Source organism: Nyctibius grandis, chromosome 11 (genome assembly GCF_013368605.1).
Source record: "Nyctibius grandis isolate bNycGra1 chromosome 11, bNycGra1.pri, whole genome shotgun sequence".
NCBI classification, from domain to species: domain Eukaryota; kingdom Metazoa; phylum Chordata; class Aves; order Nyctibiiformes; family Nyctibiidae; genus Nyctibius; species Nyctibius grandis.
This window is the reverse complement of record NC_090668.1, coordinates 4,381,807-4,404,773: the sequence shown is the minus strand read 5'-3', so window position 1 is coordinate 4,404,773 and position 22,967 is coordinate 4,381,807. Positions and strand designations below refer to the sequence as shown.

At 51.2% G+C, this 22,967-nt stretch overlaps 1 protein-coding gene across 4 annotated transcripts in view; it reads left to right on the top strand.

Annotated features, from left to right (window-relative positions):
• ALPK3 (alpha kinase 3) overlaps nt 1–22,967 on the top strand; it is a 38,202-nt gene that overhangs the window by 10,937 nt on the left and 4,298 nt on the right. For 3 of the 4 annotated variants that reach the window (XM_068410378.1, XM_068410375.1, XM_068410376.1), the window contains 5 exons: nt 1,805–1,926; nt 12,260–12,377; nt 13,626–14,658; nt 19,016–20,864; nt 21,625–21,772. In XM_068410378.1, coding sequence (XP_068266479.1) covers nt 1,805–1,926; nt 12,260–12,377; nt 13,626–14,658; nt 19,016–20,864; nt 21,625–21,772 — 3,270 coding nt within the window. The remainder of the gene's footprint in view (nt 1–1,804; nt 1,927–12,259; nt 12,378–13,625; nt 14,659–19,015; nt 20,865–21,624; nt 21,773–22,967) is intronic. The other variant, XM_068410377.1, reaches the window with a different exon arrangement.

The window sequence follows — 22,967 nt, the reverse complement described above, 5'->3', positions numbered from 1 at the left end:
CCAGGACCAGTCTCCTTGGGGACCATTGATTTCCACAGAAAAGTGTCTGAGCTATGGCATCTATTTTTCACCCCATCCCACACGTGTGTTTGGATATAGGTGGTGCTTATAACCCTCATTCAGTAGATAAGTGAAGTTCGCAACAGCCCTAGCTGCCCCTGTCCCATACCCTTACCCAACATGAAGTGTCTGGGAAGTCGGTGAGGCTCCCGCTGCATCCCAGTTGTTTTTTGCTCAGAGATTCATCTCCCTGCATCTTTTACACACCCATTCTAGCAGGAAGCCAGAGTGAAAATCATAGCACTGCAGCCTCCAGGTAAGTTTTCTGGGTGGATGAAACAGGCACTTGCTGTGGCTGGAGCTATCCTGGCACTTTCAGCCATGCGTGCAGTTCAGTCCCTGCTGCAGAGCCTGTCAGTGCACCTGACCTTGCTGGGTTCATGCTAAATGTGGGGGTTTTTTTGTTGTTTTTTTTTCCTGAACAAGTCTGCTTCATCAGCAGGTAGAGCATGAGTAGCAGCAGCACCAGCATCCTGCCTGCAAGCCGGGGGCTGCTTGTGAGGCTGGGGTCCTCCTCGTGGAACCCTCACCATGTGCTATGGGCCCTTCTGCTCATGGTGGAACTGTGTCAGGAATGGTTTGGGGGTTTGTTCCACCTCTTGCATGTCTCTAGAAGCTGATCACTTGTTTAAGGAATGTCTTTTCACTGCTGAAAATTATATAACTAGAGCTGCCAGCTACCAGTTCTCTTGCAATATTTGCTGTTTCTCCTAAGGTCCTTGCACTTGAGACCTTGGGGGTCCTCTTTCCTAGTGTAAACATGTAGTGTTTTAATTTCAGAAGGAAAAATGGAAGAAGCTCTTCCCTTCCAAGAGCCCCAGAGCACTACCCAAATGAAGACCCAACTTGGAATTAATCCTTTTCTTTTATTTAAACAAGCCTAGATCTTCTGGGGCCCCTCTTGGTGATGTTCCAGCAGGGTTGGCAGCACTGTATGAATACACTGATTTAGTGCTGTACTTGAATAATGCTTAAATGACTGGAGAATCTAAGGTCCATTTTCATGAGCTTCAGAGATTGCGCTGGCTATTTGGATAGTTCTGGCTGTTTGGGTGTCCCAGCCTGAACTTCAGGGTCAGTGCCTGAACTCGTGGAGTATGTAGTGTGAGTGCCTACCTGCAGCAGCGAGAGGTGAAACAGGGAATGGGTGTCAGCTTCACATATGATTCCTGAGCTCAGAAAGCTGCAAGCCAGGCTTGAGGTCTCCTTCAGTGAGCTGCAGCCAGCTTTTGTTAATTAAAAGCTTTCAAAGAGGGCTGTTGTATTCAGGAGGCATGTTCAGTTCACGCTTGGCCTGAAATTACAATGTGAGGTCTTCACAAATAAATAAAATAAAATCCTGGTGAACAGAACAACACTTGAAACACTGACGGTGCAGTACCGGGAATGTGAAGCTGACTTTGTGAGGGTTTTGCTTTGAGCCTGCTGGCTGATCAAAGAAATGTTCTAGTGTAATCAAGAACTAAAATGGTTCTTGACATTCATTACCTTGGTAGCCACAAGGGCTAAGACAAAGTGAACATCTCCCAAATGACACTTTAAATTGACAGAGTCATCTTAGGAGTGAAAAAATAGTCAAATACCATGACACTGGACTGGGTTTGTGAACAACCCAGTGTAGGGAGGATGGGAGGGAAGGAGGGCATTTACAACAAGAACGCAGGCTTCTGAGACGAGATAGGAAGAGGACCCTTTGATTTTTCTAGTACTTTGATCTCTAAGAAATGCTTCTTGAATCTTCCAGGAGCACCTTCTGCGCAATCATTTCTCAGCTGACGGAGGAAACCCAGCCACTGTTTGAAACCACTATCAAATCCCGTTCTGTGTCCGAGGACTCTGATGCTAAATTCACGTGCATAGTGACAGGTAACAGTGTCTTCAGTGAATAACGTGGTCCTGCCTCACTTGATGGACTTGTGCTGGTTAAACTCTAGAGCAAGAGATAACAAGGCAACACGTTAACAAGTCCACTGTTGTCAGACTGCCAAGTAAAGATTCAGCAATTGCATGATGACTTCAGCTTTAATTTAAGGGGGGGGGGGTGTCATAACCTAACATCTCAAACAAGGCAAATTAAAGACCAGAAAATGGAATACACTGGTTACTGCTCGGGCCAGCTACATTTTATTGTCTTTGCTAATCCTGGAATCCATAACTCAGGAGTGTGCAGTTTTGAAGACTAAGGCTATCATCCTGGAGCCAACTCTCGCTCTCTTTGCTGGCTGTAAATGGTTAGAGCGCAGCTGCATTTGCATCAGTGGTCAGCTTCTGTGTTTGTCAACATGAAATAAAAGCCAGTTTCTGCCCAATGAGCTAAAATTGAACCTTGGGCAGGAAGGGGTTAGGCCAATAAATTGAGAAGAGGGAGGCTAAGAAAGAGGGCAGTTGTGGTGATGTGGCATGGCAGCGCATTGGTGTAAAGGCAAGTGGCTCCTTTGCTGATGAGCTTTTGTCCTTTAAATATAGAGACTCTAAAACCTCTTTTTTTCCGTAGTATGTACTTGTTTACAACTCTGTGATCCTTCCTAATATCACACACGTTATTTATTCTGACAGGTTACTCAGTGAGAGACATTAAAGAAGTAAGTTTTGGAAGGAGAAGGGTATCTCCAGTGAGCCTCTTAGTTACAAGGACCAAGGCTTTCCTGAGATCTAAGAAATCTAGTTTGCCCCTATAAACATGCTGTAAATAAGCCATGCATCAGGAAACACATACTGAAACCTTCTGAGAGCTGCTGGGTTCGAATTCTTAGCTCTTCTCATAGGGATTCACTTGTTTTACAGGTCTGACGTTCTGAATTTGCAGCGATACAACTGATATATTGATTTATTAATGCTTAACTTCAGCAGACCACTTCCTGCTTCTAGGGCAAAAGTGGGCTGCTAGGGAGATATCTCCAAGCCATGCCCCTCCGTGATTCATTAGAAGAGCTTTCCCAATTAAAGTTTTCTAAAAGCAAAAGCTTGCCATATTGTGCGGTAGCACGGAACTCACCATTCTGCAAGCTGTGAGTGTCAGAGGTCAAAAAATTAGTGATGTTTAGATATACTAGGAAATCCTGAGTAAGAGCAGATACAATTGTCTCCTCCAGCTCCCTTCGCTGGTAAGTGTGGAAGTGCTGCAGACTCAGAGCATGTCTGCTTACTGCAAGGACATGGGGTAGCACCACTCTCCCTTTCTAGATTTCTTGCCCCTTTTAAAGTGCCTAGTCCTGGCTTCTCTCACTGGCTTAAGTCTTTACCAGCTGCACCTTGAGGTTGACAGTTCCCTGTAACAAACTTCATCATCTACAAATTCCAAATGATACCATCAGCTCCAAGTGGGCTTTGTCAAGATGAGGGATGCGTTTGTGCAGCTGAGCAAGAGTTCGCCATTAGACTGGATGGCTGACAGGGTGGGAAGTGCCCTGCATGTGTGATGCCAACAGGCTCAGTTTCCCCTCGAGAGGAGAGATAATTCAGTCAGCCCTACAAAAGGGGCCTGGTAAATGCCATGTCCATGTCCTTTCCAGCACCTCTCCTGGAAAAGCTAGAGAAACTCTGCACTATATGTTGTGCAGGAGACATGCTGCCAAGGAATAACCTTCTCTGCTTGTACCAAAATCGAAGTATCAGCAGAATCACAGAATCAATCAGGTTGGAAGAGACCTCTGGGATCATCGAGTCCAACCATTGCCCTGACACCACCACCCTGTCAACTAGATCATAGCACTAAGTGCCTTGTCCAGTCTTTTCTTAAACAAAACCAGGAGGTTTAAAAACCTCCCTGGGCAGCCCGTTCCAATGTCTAATGACCCTTTCTGAGAAGAAATTATTCCTAATGTCTAACCTGAACCTCCCCTGGCGAAGCTTGAGGCTATGTCCTCTTGTCCTATCGCTAGCTGCCCGGAAGAAGAGGCCGACTCCCACTCCACTGCAACCTCCCTTCAGGTAGTTGTAGACTGCAATAAGGTCACCTCTGAGCCTCCTCTTCTCCAGGCTAAACAACCCCAAAACATCTAGACACAGACATGCTCTCTGTCCAGTTTGTAGACCTTCCTACAGTCCACCCTTGCTCTTGGTAGGCAGGACACTGCCTTCCAGTTTTGGATGACCTGCTGGTGCTGTGTGGCACAAGCTGGTGTATTACACCAAGTTGGAAACTTGACCTGGTACTGGTCTTATTTTCTACTCAAATGAAGGAAATTGGCAAATGAGCATGGAATCATAGAATCTTAGAATGGTTTGGGTTGGAAGGGACCTTAAAGATCATCTAGTTCCAACACCCCTGCTACAGGCAGGGACACCTTCCACTAGACCAGGTTGCTCCAAGCTTTGCACAAGTCCAGGTAGATGACATCAGTTGCTCTTCCCCTATTCATCAGTGCTGTAACCCCGTCGCAGAAGGCCACCAAATTTGTCAGGCACAATTTGCCCTTAGTGAAGCCATGTTGGCTGTCACCAATCACCTCCTTGATTTCCATGTGCCTCAGTATAGTTTCCAGGAGGAACTGCTCCATGATCTTGCCAGGCACAGAGGTGAGACTGACTGGCCTGTAGTTCCCCGGGTCTTCCTTTTTCCCCTTCTTGAAGATGGGGGTTATGTTCCTCCTTTTCCAATCAGTGGGAACTTCACCAGACTGACACGACTTCTCAAAAATGATGGATAGCGGCTTCGCAACTTCATCCACCAGTTCCCTCAGGACCTGGGGATGCACCTCATCAGGTCCCATGGACTTGTGCACCTTCAGGTTCCTTAGATGGTCTCGAACCTATTCTTCTCCTACAGTGGGTGATTCTTCATCCTTCCAGTCCCTGCCTCTGCCTTCTGCGACTTGGGTGGTGAGGCTAGAGCACTTGCCGGTGAAGACTGAGGCAAAAAAGTCATTGAGTACCTCAGCCTTCTCCATATCTTGGGTAACCAGGCCTCTTGTTTCCTTCCGGAGAGGGCCTACGTTTTCCCTAGTCTTCCTTTTATCACTGACATACCTATAGAAGCATTTCTTGTTGTCCTTGACATCCCTGGCCAGATTTAATTCTATCAGGGCTTTAGCTTTCCTAACCTGGTCCCTGGCTTCTCAGGCAATTTCCCTGTATTCCCCCCAGGCTACCTGCCCTTGCTTCCACCCTCTGTAGGCTTCCTTCTTGTGCCTGAGTTTATCCAGGATCTCCTTGTTCATCCATGCAGGCCTCCTGGCATTTTTGCCTGCCTTCCTCTTTGTTGGGATGCATCGCTCCTGTGTTTGAAGGAGGTGGTCCTTGAATACTAACCAGCTTTCTTCAGCCCCTCTTCCCTCCAGGGCTTTATCCCAAGTGACTTTCCCAAGCAGGTCCCTGAAGAGGTCAAAGTCTGCTCTCCTGAAATCCAGAGTAGTGAGCTGGCTCCGCGCCCTCCTTGCTGCCCTATGGATCTTGAACTCCACCATTTCATGGTCGCTGCAGCCAAGGCTACCCTTGAGCTTCATGTCCCCCACCAGCCCCTCCTTGTTGGTGAGAACAAGGTCCAGCATGGCACCTCTCCTCGTTGGCTCCTCTATCACTTGGAGGAGGAAGTTGTCATCCACGTATTCAAGGAACCTCCTGGATTGCTTGTGCCCAGCTGTGTTGTCCTTCCAACAGATGTCAGGGTGGTTGAAGTCCCCCATGAGGACCAGGGCCTGTGAACGTGAGGCTACATCTATCTGTCTGTGGAGGGCCTCGTGCGCTTGGCCATCCTGGTCAGGTGGCCGTAGCAGACACCCACTATAATGTCTCCCGTCCTTGCCCGCCCTTTAATCCTGACCCATAAGCTTTCTGTCGGCTCCTCCTCCATCCCAGACAGAGCTCCGTGCACTGAAACTGATCATTGACATAGAGCGCAACCCCCCCACCTCGTCTCCCCTGCCTGTCCTTCCTAAAAAGCCTGTATCCCTCCATTCCAGCACTCTAGTCGTCAGAGTCATCCCACCATGTCTCTGTGATGCCAGTAAGGTCGTAGTCTTGCAGGTATGCGCACGTCTCCAGCTCCTCTTGTTTGTTCCCCGTGCTCCGTGCGTTTGCATAGAGGCATTTCAGTTGGGCCCCGGACGAAGCTGCCTTGATGCCTGAAATTCCTATCTATCTGTGGCTCTTCTGGCGCTCTCCTGCTGCCCTGCCATCCTTCTCCAGTCTCTGGGCACCTATTACTGGCCCTGGCATCGGACTGGCTGAATTGGGAGGGACTGAGGATCCCCTCCCCCGGCAAATCTAGTTTAAATCCCTCTTTACCAGATTGGCTAGCCTATGACCCAAGATGGTCTTCCCGTTCTCTGACAGATGGACCCCATCAGCTGTCAGAAGACCAGGTTTCTCAAAACGAGCCCCGTGGTCTAAGTAGCTGAACTCCTGGCTGTGGCACCAGTCCTGTAGCCATGTGTTCATTTCCCTAACATGACTGTCCCTTTTAGTGCCCTTCCCTTTGACTGGGAGGATCGATGAGAAAACTACCTGGGCCCCAGAGTCCTTTGCCACTGCTCCCAGGGCTCTGTAGTCCTCCTTGATACGTCTCAGACTTCTCTTGGCTGTATCACTGGTGCCCATGTGACGCAGCAGCAGTGGGTAATAGTCCATGGGCTGTAGCATCTTCAGCATATAGCCTATTGCAGCATTTTTGTATCTAGTAAACTAGACTGGGGGATGTCTTTATGCACTTAAATGAATAAACTTACAGAATCAGAAATTTTCATGGAAACATCTTTAAAAGCAGCCTGGACCACCTACACCATGTGGTCATCTCTTGCATGTGGTCCTGTGGACTGCTTTAGGAGCTCAGGATCTCTTTGGGAGAGAGGAGCATGAGGTGGAAAGCGAACTCTGACTGCAAAGTCTGATCAGGAGTTCAGATGTCTCCCCCTGCCACGATGTTTACATTTGACTGGGAGACGTTACGAGGAGAAAGGAAGTGGTGGTTGCATCCTTGGCCAGTGACCAGACTGGAACCAGCCGAGTCCCACTGCTGTGGCTGGAGTCCAGGGACACTTTGGTTCATAGACTTGCAGGAGGCAAAGGGCAGACTGTCAGCTGCTCATGTTTTGACGCTCAAGTCCCAAACATGGATACATGACCTGCAATAACATCTTAATATTTTTTTTGCTGCTTCTTGATCAATAATGAGAGTTACAGGGTAGTCCCACATCTGTGAATACCAGTGACTTGCTGGGCATGTCCTAGGAAGGCAGCAAGATGCAAGTGTTTGAAGAGCCAGTCTTCAAAATGTGCTGGGTGATGCAGGCAAGAAAAAAACAAGTCGGACAGAAGCAAACTTCCTGACGCTTTTAGGTGGTTGCACGAACCCTCCTTTCCTCCTGTCACCTAGTTCTGCCTGCTACTGGTGTCCCTAGTGTATCTGATTTGATTGTTTTGGGTCAAACCCTGCATCAGTTATGACATGTTTTCTTTTTTAGACAAAATTAGTTCATCCTTTGTTCTCTGAGAGATGTGAAAAAGGGAACATTTCCATTTACTGTGCAATTTCTTACAGAGCAGAGTGCAGCCTGCTTGTCTGCACCAAGTTTTTTTCTTGATGGGTCTGTCTGGACTCCAGGATCTCAAGGGTCATCACAGATCCTTCCTAGTGAGTGGATATTGGGCTCTTCTCTTGAGAGAGTGGTCCTTATTGGAGGTGCTACTACAAGGATTTTACAACTTTTCAGTCATTTCTGTGTAGCATTGGTGGTGTCAGCTGACGAAATGTGGGGGCTTGGATGAAGGGGCTTGGGTCTGTGACTGCTTGTTAGGGAATGAGGCCAGCCAGGAGACGTGTGACTGGATCTAGCCAAGACCATCGTATGTCAGCACCAGGTATAGCCCACTGTTGTACAGCTGCCTCTTCAGCGCCATTTCAGCCCTCCCTCAGGTTCAACCCCTCTGACCTGGCTACCCAAATCACCAGCTCAGGAGCTCGGTCCCATCACTCCCTTCATGGGTCAGTGCTTGTGCTGAAGAAGCATCCAACCTGGTACCTCTCCCATCCTATGCAGATGCTCAATCAATGTGTGCATCTGCACTGAACAGCACGTCCCTGGAGGGGATGGGAACAAAGCAATGTGCCCAGAAACAGCCTGGTTTTATTGTAGGGCTATGGAAGGGAAAGGGCTCTGTCCATGGCTTGGGGAAGAGAGTTGGGGTAAAGTGAGTAGACAGTTGCACGCTTAGTGGATGGGGATTTTAATAAGCATAAAGGAGTTCAACTCGTTGCATCTGTGGTGGCCCGCATAGGGAAATGTTTGAAGGATGAGAGCGAAGTGCTTGGATGAAGGATGTCTGGAGGAATGCAGGGGTTGCAAGAGGGGTGAATGAGTGGGTTTGGGGATGGAGTAGTGAGTGTAAGAGCAGAGAGCAGGCTAGTGGGAGATGAGGATGCCTGGGTTTGGGGCAGCCAGGGCTAGAGAGGGATGGAGAATGAGCACCTCTCGCAGGCCGGTGGTAGGGGGAACTACTGCTCTTAGTATCTGTCCCTCCTGTCAGCATTACTGGAAGCCTCCTTGTCTTCAGGTGGTGGGGAAGTTTAAATCCATAAAGCCAGAAAGGATGAGATCATACCATGACTTCTGCTCCCAAAACTGCCTGAAGCCCCCACTCCACATAGCTTGTGTAGAGCAGAAACAGCAAACCGTGGAGATTATGCGAAATTGTTCTAAACTCTTTCCACCTTCCCAAGTTTCAGAACACTAACTCCCCACCCCCACCCTCAAAAAAAGAGAAAGTTCCTTTAAACAGAATTTCTCTGGGTGATTTTGGATAGCTATTGCAAGAACTGTTTTGGGTAAGGTCACCAAAGCTTTGAAGACTTCTCGAACTTTAACAACTTTGGGAAAAAGAATGTTTGATCTAACCCTGGCAGTCTCCATGAAGAAAAAAATCCTTGCTCAGAAAAGTCTGCTGGGTCCTGCAGTGGCTGCCCATCGTGCTGGAGCAATGCTGCTGGAAGGCATGCTTACCAAAAAACTACTGCTGGGCTCGAAGATGTGCAGCAGACGCCTGCCCTCCTCCCCAGAAATGCCCGGCACCACTCTGTCTGCAACGGTGGGACACTCGCTGGTGGACCAGGGGACCAGCTGCTGGCAAATCCCTCTCGGCACCAGCTGCGTGGGGGGATCTGTGGGAATGACGGGTTTCGGAAGGGCGAGTGACGGATTTATGAATGGCTGCTCTGTCTTGCAACGCGCTTATGCTAAGGGTGGGCATCCGGCACCCTGCAGCGTGGCGATGACCACCGATGGAGCCCTCAGCTCAGCCACCCTGTCCCACCGGCACCCTTGAAACTGTGCCTGTTGTGGAAGCTGGGCAAGCTGCAGATATTGTGGCTGCAGGGGATGTGCTGGGAGTGATGCCTGCCCCCCTGCCACCCCCAGACCAGAGGAATTTATGCACTCGGCAGCCTGAAGACGGATGCCTGCAGTGTCAGCAGCAGCTCCCCTCCCCAGCGGAGCACAGGGCATGCCAGGGAGCCTTGTCCCTGCACAGGCATCTCTCCATCCCCTGCTTGGCTCTGGTTACAGCCCCTGGGGAGGGATGGCTGGTGTTTGAAGAGGCAGCTGCAGCCACTGTTTCTGCGTGGGAGGTGGGAAGCCTTTCAGGATCCCTCTGCCTGCGGGTTTCCAGCCAGCACTTGCCTGTAGCTATCTTTCACTGCAGGTTGGAACATGCAACAGGGGCTAGTCCTTCCTTGCCTGGAAGGTACCACGGTAAGGAGCAGGTAGCCTCAAGGACACAAGTGCTATAGGTCAAAGGGAGTTTAGGCTTAACAGGAGGAAAAGCCTTTCATCGGGGCACTGCGCAGCTATAGAAATTGCAGCTCTTTCCTGCAGATGTCAGCTGGGAACGGGAATCAGCTGCAGAGGCCGCCTGGGGATATCACAGGGCTTCTCGGAAATGATATGCTTGCAGTTCCCGGAATGAAGTGCTGTGATTGCTGTTCGCAGGGTATTAGGAAAATCTACCTGCCAACTCCCTGAGTTACGAGCCGTGGGGCCTCCTGAAGGTCTCGCCTGCAGAACAGCCGTCAGGAAGGGTAGGATTGCTCTGGGCAAAGTGTGAGCTGTGTATGAAAATTGTTTTGTTCCTCATCCCTGGAGCAGAAAGAAACCACCACAGGCTTGTTCAGCCCAGGGTCCTGCTGCCAAGTATGGTCAGCAGCTAATATTTATGGAACATACAAGCAGCAGCATTGATCCCTGGTGGTCCCATCACTGGGATACTCTCCTGGCCTCCTCCAGTTAGCAGTTTAGGGCTCATTCGCTTCAGCCACGAGTATCTGAGGGCTTTGCACTTCTTCTAGAAACTGGTTTGGACGGCCAGAGCAGTAGCAAAGAGCAGACTGTGGCGAGATAGGGACCGAAGGGGAGGATGGAGACCCTTGCAGGAAGGGCTTCAGGAGAAAGTCATGACTTGTCTTCTGCAGAAGAGGAGGAACAAGGCACTAACCAACAGAAAGGCAAAGCTGCCAATGGCAGCAGTGGGAGGGGAATCAGGCAGCAAAGGATGCAAGAGAGGTACAGGCAGTGAGGATGGTGAGGGTAGATGCCAGGGGCAGTGCAGAGTGAGAGATCTCAGTGAGGAAAGGAAGAAAGCAGAGTAAAATCTGGTCTGTGGAGGTGTCTGGGCTTTGGGGATGGCTGTTGTACATGGAGGAGAGCAGGAAAGGAAAGCTCTTCCAAGATTATTTCCCCAAAGCTGTCTGGTTCTAGTGGGCTAAGTCCCTCAATGGGCCAGAGGACACTGGAGAGCCCCAATAAGCAAGGGATGGGGACAGGGAGTGTATCAGAAGAGCAGGTTGGGGCAGGGGGAACAAAGCAATACATGAGGAGGAGATTTGGCATATGCTGCTTTTCTGGTCTAAGACATTTTGAATCAGCAAAAACCAGGGTGAATACCTGCTGATGAGTCTTTGCTCCCACTATGGGACCTTCGTGGGAGCAGGTGTAAGCTAGGCTTAGGCATTGCTACAGGCTGCCGACATCTCTGGCTGGTGCAAGTAGGAAGTAGGAGGCTCCTCACTCCTGGAGATGAAAAGGGTCCTGGTCAGCCCTGAAACCGGTGGGTTGGCGGCTGGGAAGTATGCAGGGTAGGTAGGTAGTGCCTTGTCCCTGCCTCCTCTCTACTTCAGACCCATCGAGTCTGGACACTTTGGATATTCTTGGAGAGCCCTCGCTGGCCCCGTGCCAGGGCTATCCATGAGAGCTGACTCCCCCCCGCTGCATTCGGGGGTGCCAGGGACTGGCGGGGAGACCTTTGGGGACTGGTGGAGGTGAGCAGTGTGCCGGACTCCTTCACTTTGGAAGCGTGGAAAGCCAGCAGGGGCATTTGCAGGAGATGATAAGCATCGGATATCTGCCTTGGGGCTTTGAACAACTGCTGAGCGCATCTACTTAAGCAGAGGCATGACGTGATCATTGAAACTTTTATCCCATGCCCTTAGGGTCAGCTTGGCTGCGCTGGGAGCCCAGTGTGAAGTACGGGAACCAATCTTGGCCACTGCCTCTGAGCTAGAGCTGCTATTGGTGGTAGATGAGGGCTGTGGCTAGCACCAGTCTGTGTGGGGCACTCATGCTGATCCACCAGTGCTGTCGGTGGCGGGGAACATGGCTGCGTGCCCGGCCTGCTAGCCAGCCAGTCACACACGTCATGATGTCATTCTACTGAAAAGGCAGGTGACATCTGTTGTCAAGTGACATTTGTAGGACACCAAGCTGGCTGTGATGCAATCAAGGTTGTTTCTCTTCAATGGAAACTTTTGGATCAGCTTACAGGCTGTGACACTTAGCGAAATGCTGTGAGCTCCGTGGAGGGGTGAATGCCTGCTTTCTAACCTTAGCCTTAGTCTCATCAAAACATGCCTCTTCATATAAAACTGATGGTATGCTCACCTTCTCCTCCCAGCCAGTGTTACAGCAGATGACCGTGTGATCCACTCCCCTCTGTTCAGGAATGAAGTGCTGGGATTTTTTTCTCAAAAATAGCCCTATTCCTAGGAGTGATAAAAGACTGGGATAAGCCCATCAGGTTTCCACTCACAATACTTGTTCTGCTGTGATTTAATCACAGTCCCTCTGTGATTTAAAGAATGTGGTGAGCCCAGAATAACATGTATCCTATTCTGCCAGAACATTTCGTTTTGATACCTTGTCCTCGCGGGAGCAGGCTTGCTGTGCTACTGGTTGCAGTGTTTCATACCCTGATGTACCATCCATCTCCTCCCCAGGATACCCGCAGCCGGAGGTGACGTGGTATAAGGATGACGAGGAGATGGACCGCTACTGTGGCTTACCCAAGTATCAGATATTCCGTCATGGAAATCGCCACACTCTGCAGCTGTACAAGTGAGTAAAGAAGTTGGAGAGTGGTTGGATTTGGTGATGGAGTTCTGAGTATGTTTTCAGTATTTGGAGGAGCTGGCTGTCAGCAGTGATCTCACCCCAGCACACGTGCTGGTCCCTTCTGCTCCCCATTGCGATGTTCCCAGATGTCCCTTCCCCTTCAGCTCTTCGCTCTGATGACTCCCTGATCACATCAGTATGGGATCTGTTAATGCATCCAGGGATAGCTGCCATGCCAGAAGCAAGAGGAAGGTCAGGAGAAATTCCTGTTTCTGGAGCCTTCCAGTGCTGGTAGCAGCATGTGCTATGGCTGCACCAGAGAGGAGCTGAGCATTAGGGCTGGATGAAGGTGAGCAAAGGGAAAGCACTGTCTGCCTCCAGGATGATGGTCCAGGGGATCAGGCAGGACAAGGACAGAATCAGTTCACAGGAGTGTCCTAAGCAAGGGCAAAGAGGGCCTTTCCTAGCTCTCACCATGAGGCCAGGGAAGGAAAGGGCTCCTCTGGCATTCAACTAATGGAGCCAAGGGCCTCCTTTATTCCACCCTGACTACCAGCTTCTTTTGACTTTAAATGAGGACTGTGTTTCTGGAGAACCAGGCACACCGTGGCCCCAGCAAGCAGAGACCTGTTGCACCTTGAGTCCTGGATTTGGGATATCAGACAGGCGTGGCACTATCTGAAAGTGCAGAATATCGATATTGCTGATAGCCATGTCATCCTCGTGCTTCTCGCCTGGGCTTTTCTGCTGCCCCAGGTGTGCTCCAGGTTTCCGTCAGAGGCTGGCTCACCTCTTACAGGAGCAGGGATCTCCTCAGGCCAGGCATCCCCAAGGGGTGACAGCAGAGATGGCATGCACATGCTTGCGCTGGTGCCTGTGAAGGGGGTGGGAAGGCTTTGGTAAGGCAGTAGGACGCAGGAAGAACAGAAATGTCACGTAGGCTGTGAAGAGCTGAGAGGAGAAGATCCTGCAGAGGAACATGGCCAAGAACAGTTGGGAAGCCTGGTGCTAGATGTTCCTTCTCCATCACAGCCCTCTCTTATCAGAGTTACAGCCCAGGGGGGAACTGGGCACTGATTTAACGTCTACTTGCTTATCTGCTAGTGCTGAGAGCAACTAGAGCCCGGGGAGGGAGGCCAGCCTCAAGGGCCACGTCTTCATCTTCTAGCCCCTCTGGAGCAAGAAGTGGGAGAGTGTGCAGTAGTGCCTTGGGAAGACGGGCAGGTCTCATGCAGAGCTTTTGATTTCCAGGTGCCGAGAAGAAGACGCAGGCATTTACCAGGCCTCAGCTAGAAATAACAAAGGCATTGTGTCCTGCTCTGGCGTGCTGGAAGTGGGAACCATGACGGAGTTCAAAATCCATCAGAAGTGGTTTGCCAAAATCAAGAGAAAAGCTGAAGAAAAGTTGCGAGAGATAGAACAAGGCAAGAAACGAGGGAAAGAAAACGTGGAGGTGGAGAAGTTGCAGGGAATGAGCCCCGATCGGCTCCAGAGAAAGCGGAGGCTGGCCAGGGATCTGAATCTCCGGTCGGGAGCCTCTCCGTTGGGGAAGGAGGATGCAGCAAAAGTGCACGTCGCCGATTCTCAGTCCAGATTACGTGAGGATATTGCTGAGCCGAAGGAGCAGCCGGACAATGTGATGACGGGCTTTCGAAACAAGCTGGTAGCACCTTTCAAAGCAGAGGTGACCACCAATGGAGATGCCTCTTTGGAAAGTGTGGAGGAGAACGGGAACAGCTTTCTTGCATACATCTACGAGACGGTGGAGGAGCTAGTGACTAAGCCAGTGGTGAAAGACTCTACAGCTAAAAAGAAAAAGAAGCTGGAAGCTGCTCCAGCAGCAAAGCAGGAAGTTTCCAAGCGAGAAGAAAGTGGGCGAGACAGGGCCAAGCCCTCTCCAAATCCAAGGTTTGCCCCTCCTGTCCCCTTACGCAGGAGCGCACGTTTGAGGGCGGCAAGTGATCAAGAAGTGGAACACAGCCCAAAAATCAAAGAGCCTGGGAAAGCTGTGAATCAGGACACTAAAATCAATGGTGACATGCACTTCTCTTTGAAAGAGATGTATTTTGATAAGCAAGTGAAGCCGGCAGCAGGGAAGGAGGAGGGGGGAGCCAAGGAAGAGGCTGTGAGCAAGGCTGCCCTGAAGCCTGTGGCAGTCAGCAGACAGATGGAGGATGCTCCGTTGTCCTCAGAGGTGTCAGAGGCAGTACCTGTGCCATCTGAGGGACAGAGAGGACAGCACCAAGCACAGAAGTCGGAGGGAAACAAAGCCATCGGTGCAAAGGTAACTAGGACGGAAAGCAGCCAATGCAGGGGTTGCAACAAGAAAATATTCGTGCCACACGGTTGTAGGCTGCATGTACCCCACAGGATCTGCTGCCAAGGCTTTGTAGGCCTCCACTGGCAAAAGCAACCAGGAAAAAGGGCTTTCTGGACTTCGTGTGTGCAGGCAGCAGAGCTTCCACCCCATCTCCGAATAAATGTCGGACAAGGTGGTGAGGAGAGATGTACGTCAGGGCCCTCCGGCCGAGCAGCTGGTCTCTGGTGGCCTGGGGGGTGCTGAGAGCTCTCCTGTTTAATCGGCAGGCTGACCTCATGCGAAATGTTTCCAAATCAGTTAAGCAGGGAGCACTGAATGGCTATTTATAGTTGGGGGCGGATGCCTTGTGCGTACAACAGGCAGCGAGACTGATGACATCTGTTCAGTTTAGCAATTGAGCCTGAGCTTCAGCCAGTTTTTAATGAGCCCCCCATGCAAATGAGCGCAGCATGCCAGGTATGCCACGTGAGCTGCACCAGGCAGGGCATTGAATTTTGTTTACAGTGCAACATGTATACAGTAGATCTGGGCTATTTTTTGGCTCTTCCCTGTTGGAAAAACTGTGTTGCAAGGCTCGTTGTGGTGGTGATGCAGCACCAGGGCACAGCACCTGCTCCTGACCCTCACTGCATCTTGTAGTCAACTTCTATTCTTGTCACTTAACCTGAAGCATTTTCCATGAAAATATGAGACTGGAAGCTACCAGTCTGGTTTTTTTTTTCCTTTTTCCTTTAATGACCCCCTTCTGTGGCAAAAGGTTCTCTGAGTCCAATTTGCAGGTGCCATCAGGATTTGGCATTTGAGCTATGGTAGGTGCACACTTTCAGTACAGACCAAAGCTATCAGAGGAGGCACTCTGGGTGCAGCACATCTCCCTCAGTAGGTAATGCAAACACTTCAGGATGTGGAAACGTCCACGATGCGGAAAGTGGGACTGCTAGGTGCTCCAGTGGAAAAAAATTCCTTTCTTCCTCTTACATTTCTTTAGCCGTAGGTAGGAGCACCATTTACCGGTAAGAAACCTGCTGTGTTTGCAGTGAAGTGAACATCAGGGTCCTGGCCTCGCCACAGTGCAGGGCCCAGAACCCATCTTTAACCTGACCCATCAGCATCACATATTGCTGCAAAAATTATTGTTGTGAGTGCGAGCCGGTGGCAAAGCAATTCGTTTTCTCCCTCTCTGCTCTTTTTACACTCCTTGCTCTTAAGGAGGGTGGAAAGTGTTGGTCTGTAGCAGCCAGGCTTGGGCTGTCATCCCTGAACCTTTGACGTGCATCAAGCTATTTTCCTCTTCAAAAACCCACTCACAGAGGGAAACCTGTAACTTGTCAGCTGGTGTGCCTTTGAGTAGACAAAAGGGAATGCTTTTGATTTGAATTTGAATGCTTCAGCTAGTTGGTGATGCTGGGGAGAGTGCTCAGTCTTTTGTGTGACCAAATAAGCTATTTTAAAGCCCTTTAAAGCTGACTCCAGGCATGTTTGAGGATATTTTCACTCCCCAGGACATGGGTTGCTTGTCTTTTTCTTTTTTAATCTCTCCCTTAAACAAGACAGGGTCGTAGCATGAGTGTTTTCCAGGCCTTGGGACCTAGCTGTGCCTCATGCTCAAGAATTCTCTTTTGAGCTGGATTTATCCGTAGCAGGAGGGCTTTGCAAAATGCCAGACCATAGCCAGGCTGTGAACATCCTCACACACAAGAGCAGAGAAGAAACTGGATTTGCGTGATGATCACTTTTGCCTAACTTTGAAACTGATGATTTCATTTCATTTCTTTTCTATGCCCCTAGTTTGAGCGTTTTACAATTACTCAAGGACAGATGCTTCTCTGAAAGGCTCCCAGAAAGCTCTTCTGAATAAGCTTTAGTTTGTGCACCAATGATAAGCAAATTTCCCCCAAGCCCCAAGTCCTCTTCGGCCAAAGAGATGTCTTCATTGACCAGAACCGTTGCGTAGAGCTGCCTCTGTGCATCCATCCGTGAACCACCAGCCCTGGTCCACCTCCATTCCTTTTGGGCACTGTGCTGCTCAGTGCCCCGAGCAGAGGGACCAGGGCTGGCCCTGCGGTTAGATTGGGCTGTGTCCATCCCCATCCATTTCCATGCCACGGAGGACCAAATACTGTGGTAAAACCCAGGGGGGTTTCACTGCGAGAAGCCTGTCTGTCTCTTAAAATACAACCTTTTAAGCCTGAGCACTGGGATGCTCTGCGTTTGACACTCAGCCCGTCGAAGCAGGCTAGGGACGTGGCTCTAGGGGAACAGCAGCAGGGACATGTGGCATTTGGGGGTGTCTGTGCAACCCTGTGAACTGGGTCCCTATTTCTTCACACCCTGTGTGTGGCGACAGAAACTTTGGCATCCTTTGGAGTCCGCCAAAGAAGCAGACTTGAATTGTGTGTGCAGGACTGGCCCCATTAATGCTACTCCTCCCACCCCGGTCCCTGTCATAACAATTGCTTGGGGAAGGGTTTGCTGAGAGACCGGCATTACCTTTCCTGGTTTTTCTAAGCATTCAAATGAAGCCAAAGTGGCACGAAATAGAAGGACTAAGTGCCACAGCCCTCCTTTCCCATCGACCTCATTTTGGAGGCTTAAAGCTCAAGCCAGAGACCTCAGGAGAAAAATCCTTAGCAGCAGATCCTCTGGGATGGAAGGGGAACCTGTTGTGTGCATGCCCTGTTCCCATGCAATTGTCCTGATGTTGCTAGCTGAATCATAGGATCACAGAATGGTTTGGGTTGGAAGGGACCTTAAAGATCATCCAGTTCCAACCCCCCACACCATGGGCAGGGACACCTTGCACTAGACCAGGTTGCTCCAAGCCACATCCAACCTGGCCTTGAACACTGCCAGGGAGGGGGCAGCCACAGCTTCTCTGGGCAACCTGGGCCAGGGTCTCACCACCCTCACAGTAAACAATTTCTTCCTAATATCTCATCTCAATCTCCTCTCTTTCAGTTTAAAACCATTCCCCCTCGTCCTGTCACTCCATGCCCTTGTAAAAAGCCCCTCTCCAGCTTTCCTGTAGCCCCTTCAGGTACTGGAAGGTGCTAGAAGGTCTCCCCGGAGCCTTCTCTTCTCCAGGCTGAACAGCCCCAACTCTCTCAGCCTGTCTCCATAGCAGAGGGGCTCCAGCCCTCGGAGCATCTCTGTGGCCTCCTCTGGACTCACTCTAACAGCTCCATGTCCTTCTTCTGTTGGGGGCCCCAGAGCTGGATGCAGCACTGCAGGGGGGGTCTCCCGAGAGCGGAGCAGAGGGACAGAATCCCCTCCCTCACCCTGCTGACCACGCTGCTGGGGATGCAGCCCAGGACACCGTTGGCTTTCTGGGCTGCCAGCACATGTTGCCTGCTCATGGTGAGCTTCTCGTCACCCATCACCCCAAGCCCTTCTCCTCAGGGCTGCTCTCAATCCATTCTCCGCCCAGCCTGTATTTGTGCTTGGGATTGCCCCGACACACGTGCAGGACCTTGCACTTGGCCTTGTTGAACTTCATGCGGTTCGCACGGGCCCAGCTCTCCAGCCTGTCCAGGTCCCTCTGGATGGCTGAGCATCAGCCGAGCACAGCGTGTATCAGTGGTATCACTGCCTCCCCTGAACCTCATCCCACCAAAACAGATAGTCCCCCTTGGCTGGAGGATTTCACCAGATCTCCTCGGGATGAAGCTCAGCCATCACAGCAGGCAGCTCACTGAAACGTCTGCTGGAGTGCAGCTGCAGTCGGAAACGTTTGAGCTACCCGAATGTCAAAGAAACAGGATGGTCGAATAGCGCAGATAACGTCACGGTGTACAGTTTTGCTATAGATCACTTGGGCAGCCTCATCCAGATAGTGTGTGACATGCTGATCACCCCATCTCAGAGTGGAGATTGCAGATATAGTATAGGGGGAGCAGTGAGTGTTAAAAAAGAGCAAGGAAATTTTACAAGGTCTCAGCAACGCCTGGTGAAAATGGAAAAGTTTTGCTCCTTGTAAAGGTGTCATGTCAGAGGAGATTGAGCTAAAAGACATTGAATGTTTTAGAGAGGCGGATCTCCTGCCTCTTTGTGCACAGCCAACGCACTGAAAGGCAGAAGAACTGGAGCCGATTAAAAGAAAAAAGGTTTTGTGCAGCATGACAGGGGGCTGTGGGACCCACTGCCGTGGGACGATGGCGAAGCCAGGCGGCCCGGGATGAGTGAGTATCAGCGACACTAGGTTAATATTTATGATTCAAGTAGAAGCTGGGCAGTGCCATATGGTACAGATGGACCACAAGCACCACTGGGCAGACTCAGGCAGTAAAATAAAGCTAATTTTCTATTTTCTTTTTTTGACTAGGTTGCAGCAACAGCAGGACAGTCTGCTAGTGACCTAAAACATCCAGTGTCTGGTCCAACTGTAGAGATGCGTCAGCAAGCCAATAAGTTAGAGGAGCTCAGGAAAGAGACGCCTGTCTGCCAGGAGACCAGGGGGGCTGGGAAAAGGACAAATCCTCGGCTGAGGCCTCAGGAGCCACCAAAGCCACCAGCACCTTCTCCAGACCACTTGCAGTCCAGCAAGGAGCACCCTCCCTCTAGGACGCAGGCAGAAGGACGTTCCTGTGCTCTTGAGGGCAGAGAGACCCAACAAGGACTGTTACATCAAGAGGCCAAAAGCCAAGTTGAGGAAGATCCATTGCTAAAGAAATCGAGTCCTCCAGAGCCGGGAGAAAACGCCCCTCTTGAGCAAATCACACATCAGACAGCAGTCAAGGTTGGGAAGAGCAAAGAGGCGGGAGCAGAGCTGTTTGGGAGCCATCCTGGTGCACCGGCAGGAGGGAGTGGTGCAGCAGAGCCACCTCCTGGGGCTGTGCACAGGGAAGTGGGAGGGACACCTTTGGGACATCAGGAGACTGAAATGCCAGCTCCTGCTTCAGTTCTACTTGCCCAGGAAGAGCCGCTCCCTGCTCCTGCAGCGGGGCCGTTGGTGGCTCAGGAGGCACTGCTTGCAGCTCACGGCACCCCAGGGATGGAGATCACAGCAGGAGAGGTCCCATCTGGAGCCCAGCTGCTGCCTCCTGTGAGCAGAGAAATGGAAATCGAAAAGGCACATGGATCTGCCCCACAAGAGGAGTTTTCAGACAGCACATTATTGGTGGAGAGTGCCAAACCAGTGCCTGTAGGACCTCAGGGGAAGGAAGTAGGACAGCAAACAGCCCCAGCTCCACACCAGGAACCGGCAGCACCTTCAGGCACTTTTGAAGGAGGTGCTGAGGTTCAGCCACAAGTACCGTTGGTCCTGCCTAGCCCCGAGAGACCTCAGGAGATGTCTTTGGAGGAGAAGATACAGCACAAAAACCTTGTTTCCTCCTTGAAGAGCTATCTGCTGCTGCTTTTAAAAATGTCAGACAGCAGTAAGGATGCCACGAAAGAAGACACTGACCCTAGGGACAAGGAGCAGCCCGGTGCAGAGGAAGTCATGCTCCCAGACATAGGTATTGCAGGCCTGAGCCCCCGCACCTCAAGGAGAGTTTTGGAAAAGGTACAAAGCAATGAGCTCTTCCAGACAGCAGAGAACTTGCCTCTGACCCCCAGGACGTCCAGGCGGATCACGGGCATGATTAACGAGGAGTTCATTACCAGCAAGGAGATGCTGGATTGCAGGCCTGTGCCACCAAAGCGACGTACTCGGGTCGCTCCCGAGGCAGAGGGGCCACTCCAGCTCTCTGTGCCCTCCATCGTGGTGGGCAGCATGCCAGCAGCAGGAGCAGGGCAGCCTCCGAATATTTCCAATTTGCCTCCAGCGAGCCCTGAAAAAGAGAGCCCTGGTGATCCTCTGGCAGTGCTACCTTGTGCCACGCCAGAGGAGCTTGCTTCTGGTGCCCGGCGCAAAATATACCTGCCAAAAACCAAGCAGGTGGGGGAGGAAGAGGAGGCAACCCCAGAGAGCTCAGGGCACGTGAGAAGTCCTACCATTTCACCACGGCAATCCAGGAAGAACGCGGCCCTGCTGCAGTCGCCTGCCCTGGCTCCATCCCCTCCCACAGAGCATCGCTCACCAACCCTCATGAGGAAGATGGACACGTTGGAGGTTCCTAAGCTGTATGAGGAGCCCACAGGTGACAGCAGTGGTGACTACGAGGTCCCTGAAGATGCTAAGCCAGAAGCACAGTCAGCAGAGTCCAAGAAAGCAAGTAACCCATTTAAAGGTAAGAGAAGAGGTAATTCCCATGAAGGTTTCCTTGTTATGGAAACTATGACTGGCCAGCTGGGCTAGTGATAGTCAGCTGGGGCCGTGTGAGTTTTGTGCATTTGCAGGGTTTTCAGCGTTGCCTTTTGACCATGTGAAAGCCTAAAGTCTTCCCTAAGACTTCTTCCCTAGAGCAGGGAGGGCGGAGGAATGCAAGAGACAGCAGTGCTGGGACCGGCTGTCTCTGCAGCCTGGACTTCCCTGGCCAAAGGAATCACATAATCCTCTTGTTCTTGGTCTGCAAGTCCTGGTCCTCACCATGTCTCATGCTGGCCAGGGGTCCAGTGGGCATCAGTGGGGCGCACGGTCCTTTTCCACTTCCACGGTCAATGCTAATTTGATCCCTCTTGGCATCAAATTAGAACAGGCATAATCCTGATGTTGAAGTGCTTGTGGGAGACAGGTGATACCCTCACAGAAATCAGCGCTCTTGCAAAAGTAAGGGTGACCTTGACAAATCCCTGCTTCAGTAGATAAATGTTTCCTCCAACATTGCATAGTATTTTTCTGCGTTGCCTCTAGCCGAGCCCCACCAGGCATTGCCGTGCTGCGCTGTCGAATGAGTTTGTACCACTTGTGTCCCACCAGGCTGTGCTGACAGACGTGTGGTACCCAACACTGAAGCCCTAAGCAGCAGCGCTGGGGTAGGCTGGCCTGTCCCCGGAGCTGCAGCCAGCACTGTGTGTCTCACAATCGATCTCTTTGCACCCTGTCCTTAGCTCCACAGGTGATTCGTAAGATCAGGGCAGAACAATTTTCCGATGCGTCAGGAAACCTGAAACTTTGGTGCCAGTTCTTCAATATTTTGAGTGATTCTAAGCTGATGTGGTACAAGGACGAGATCCCTGTAGCAGAAGCCCAAAGGAGGTAACCTGCCAGCTCCGCTTCGTTGTAGTCCCTGTGCATAAGCCCTGGGTTCGTGTGTTAAATCCAGCTCCTTGCCTTTACTGGGGTGAAGGTGCCCCTTCTGTTAAGGCTGCATGGGAAGCTCATTGCATGGCACAGTACGTTGTGAACTTTGTCTTCTCAGTGCCTGGGGAGGGAGGGATCACCCAGATGGGGAATTGCTGCCAAATTTGTCTTGTTGATGCTCCATCTGGAGCCTGGCTTAAGGGCTGATGCTTTGAGTAGCAGAGCCCTGGGGAGGGCAGGGGCTGAACCTGAACCTTGGGGAGGGCAGGGAAGGTGCCGTGCCCATCTCAGACTTTGAGAGCTGGGTGTGAGCTGCAAAACTGGGCCCCTGAGTGACACATGTGAGGGTGGCAGCCATGCTGGGAGGGTCTGCACACTGCACCCGAGTAGGTGCTTCCATGCAGCCACCACTGGAAAGCACCAACAGGGAAAAAGCAGCTCTGGCTGTGCCCTCTCTATCCCTTGGCACTGCCCTTGCACAGGGAGACCATGTTTGGACAGCTGGGTGGCTTGTTGTATCCTGGATGCTCCTTTGCGTGCATTATGGAGAGCAACTTGTTCTCAAGCCCAAGGGAGCTGGTATGGGAACATCATCCACATTGGATAGGATTTGCCTGATGCCTTTGGGCATCCCTTGAACTCCCTTTATAACGATCAGGCAGAAAGAGGTGCTTCTGGGGCAGAAACTATCTATCTCCTGCAGCAGATATTTGAGCTGGAGCAGATGGATGAGAGGTGACCATTGCCTTCTAGCTGACAAGAGCAGAGCCTGCTCAGCCAGCGGGTGTCAGGATGAGGGTCCCACCTCTTGCCTCTGCAGCCTGTCATCCCCTTGCTGGTTCATGTTGGCCATGTGGGGCGAAGACAGGCCTTTGGTTCTTGTGGAGACCCATCTGCCCAGTGTGTGCCAAGGTGGTGACCTTGGCTAGAGGAACTGCCAGCCCAAAGCTTGATGCTGCAGGCTGGAGAAGACCAGCAGTCTGCTGATACAGAGCTCGTGCTTTGCCAGTTCCTCTGAGAGGGGCAGGCTACAGGATGGGGAGTGGTATCTGCCCTCACTCATGAACAGCTGAAAATGAAGCTGGACACCTCAGTGGCTATTTGACTTCCAGCCATCTCATCCAGGTGCAGGTCTGTTAGCCCAAGCACA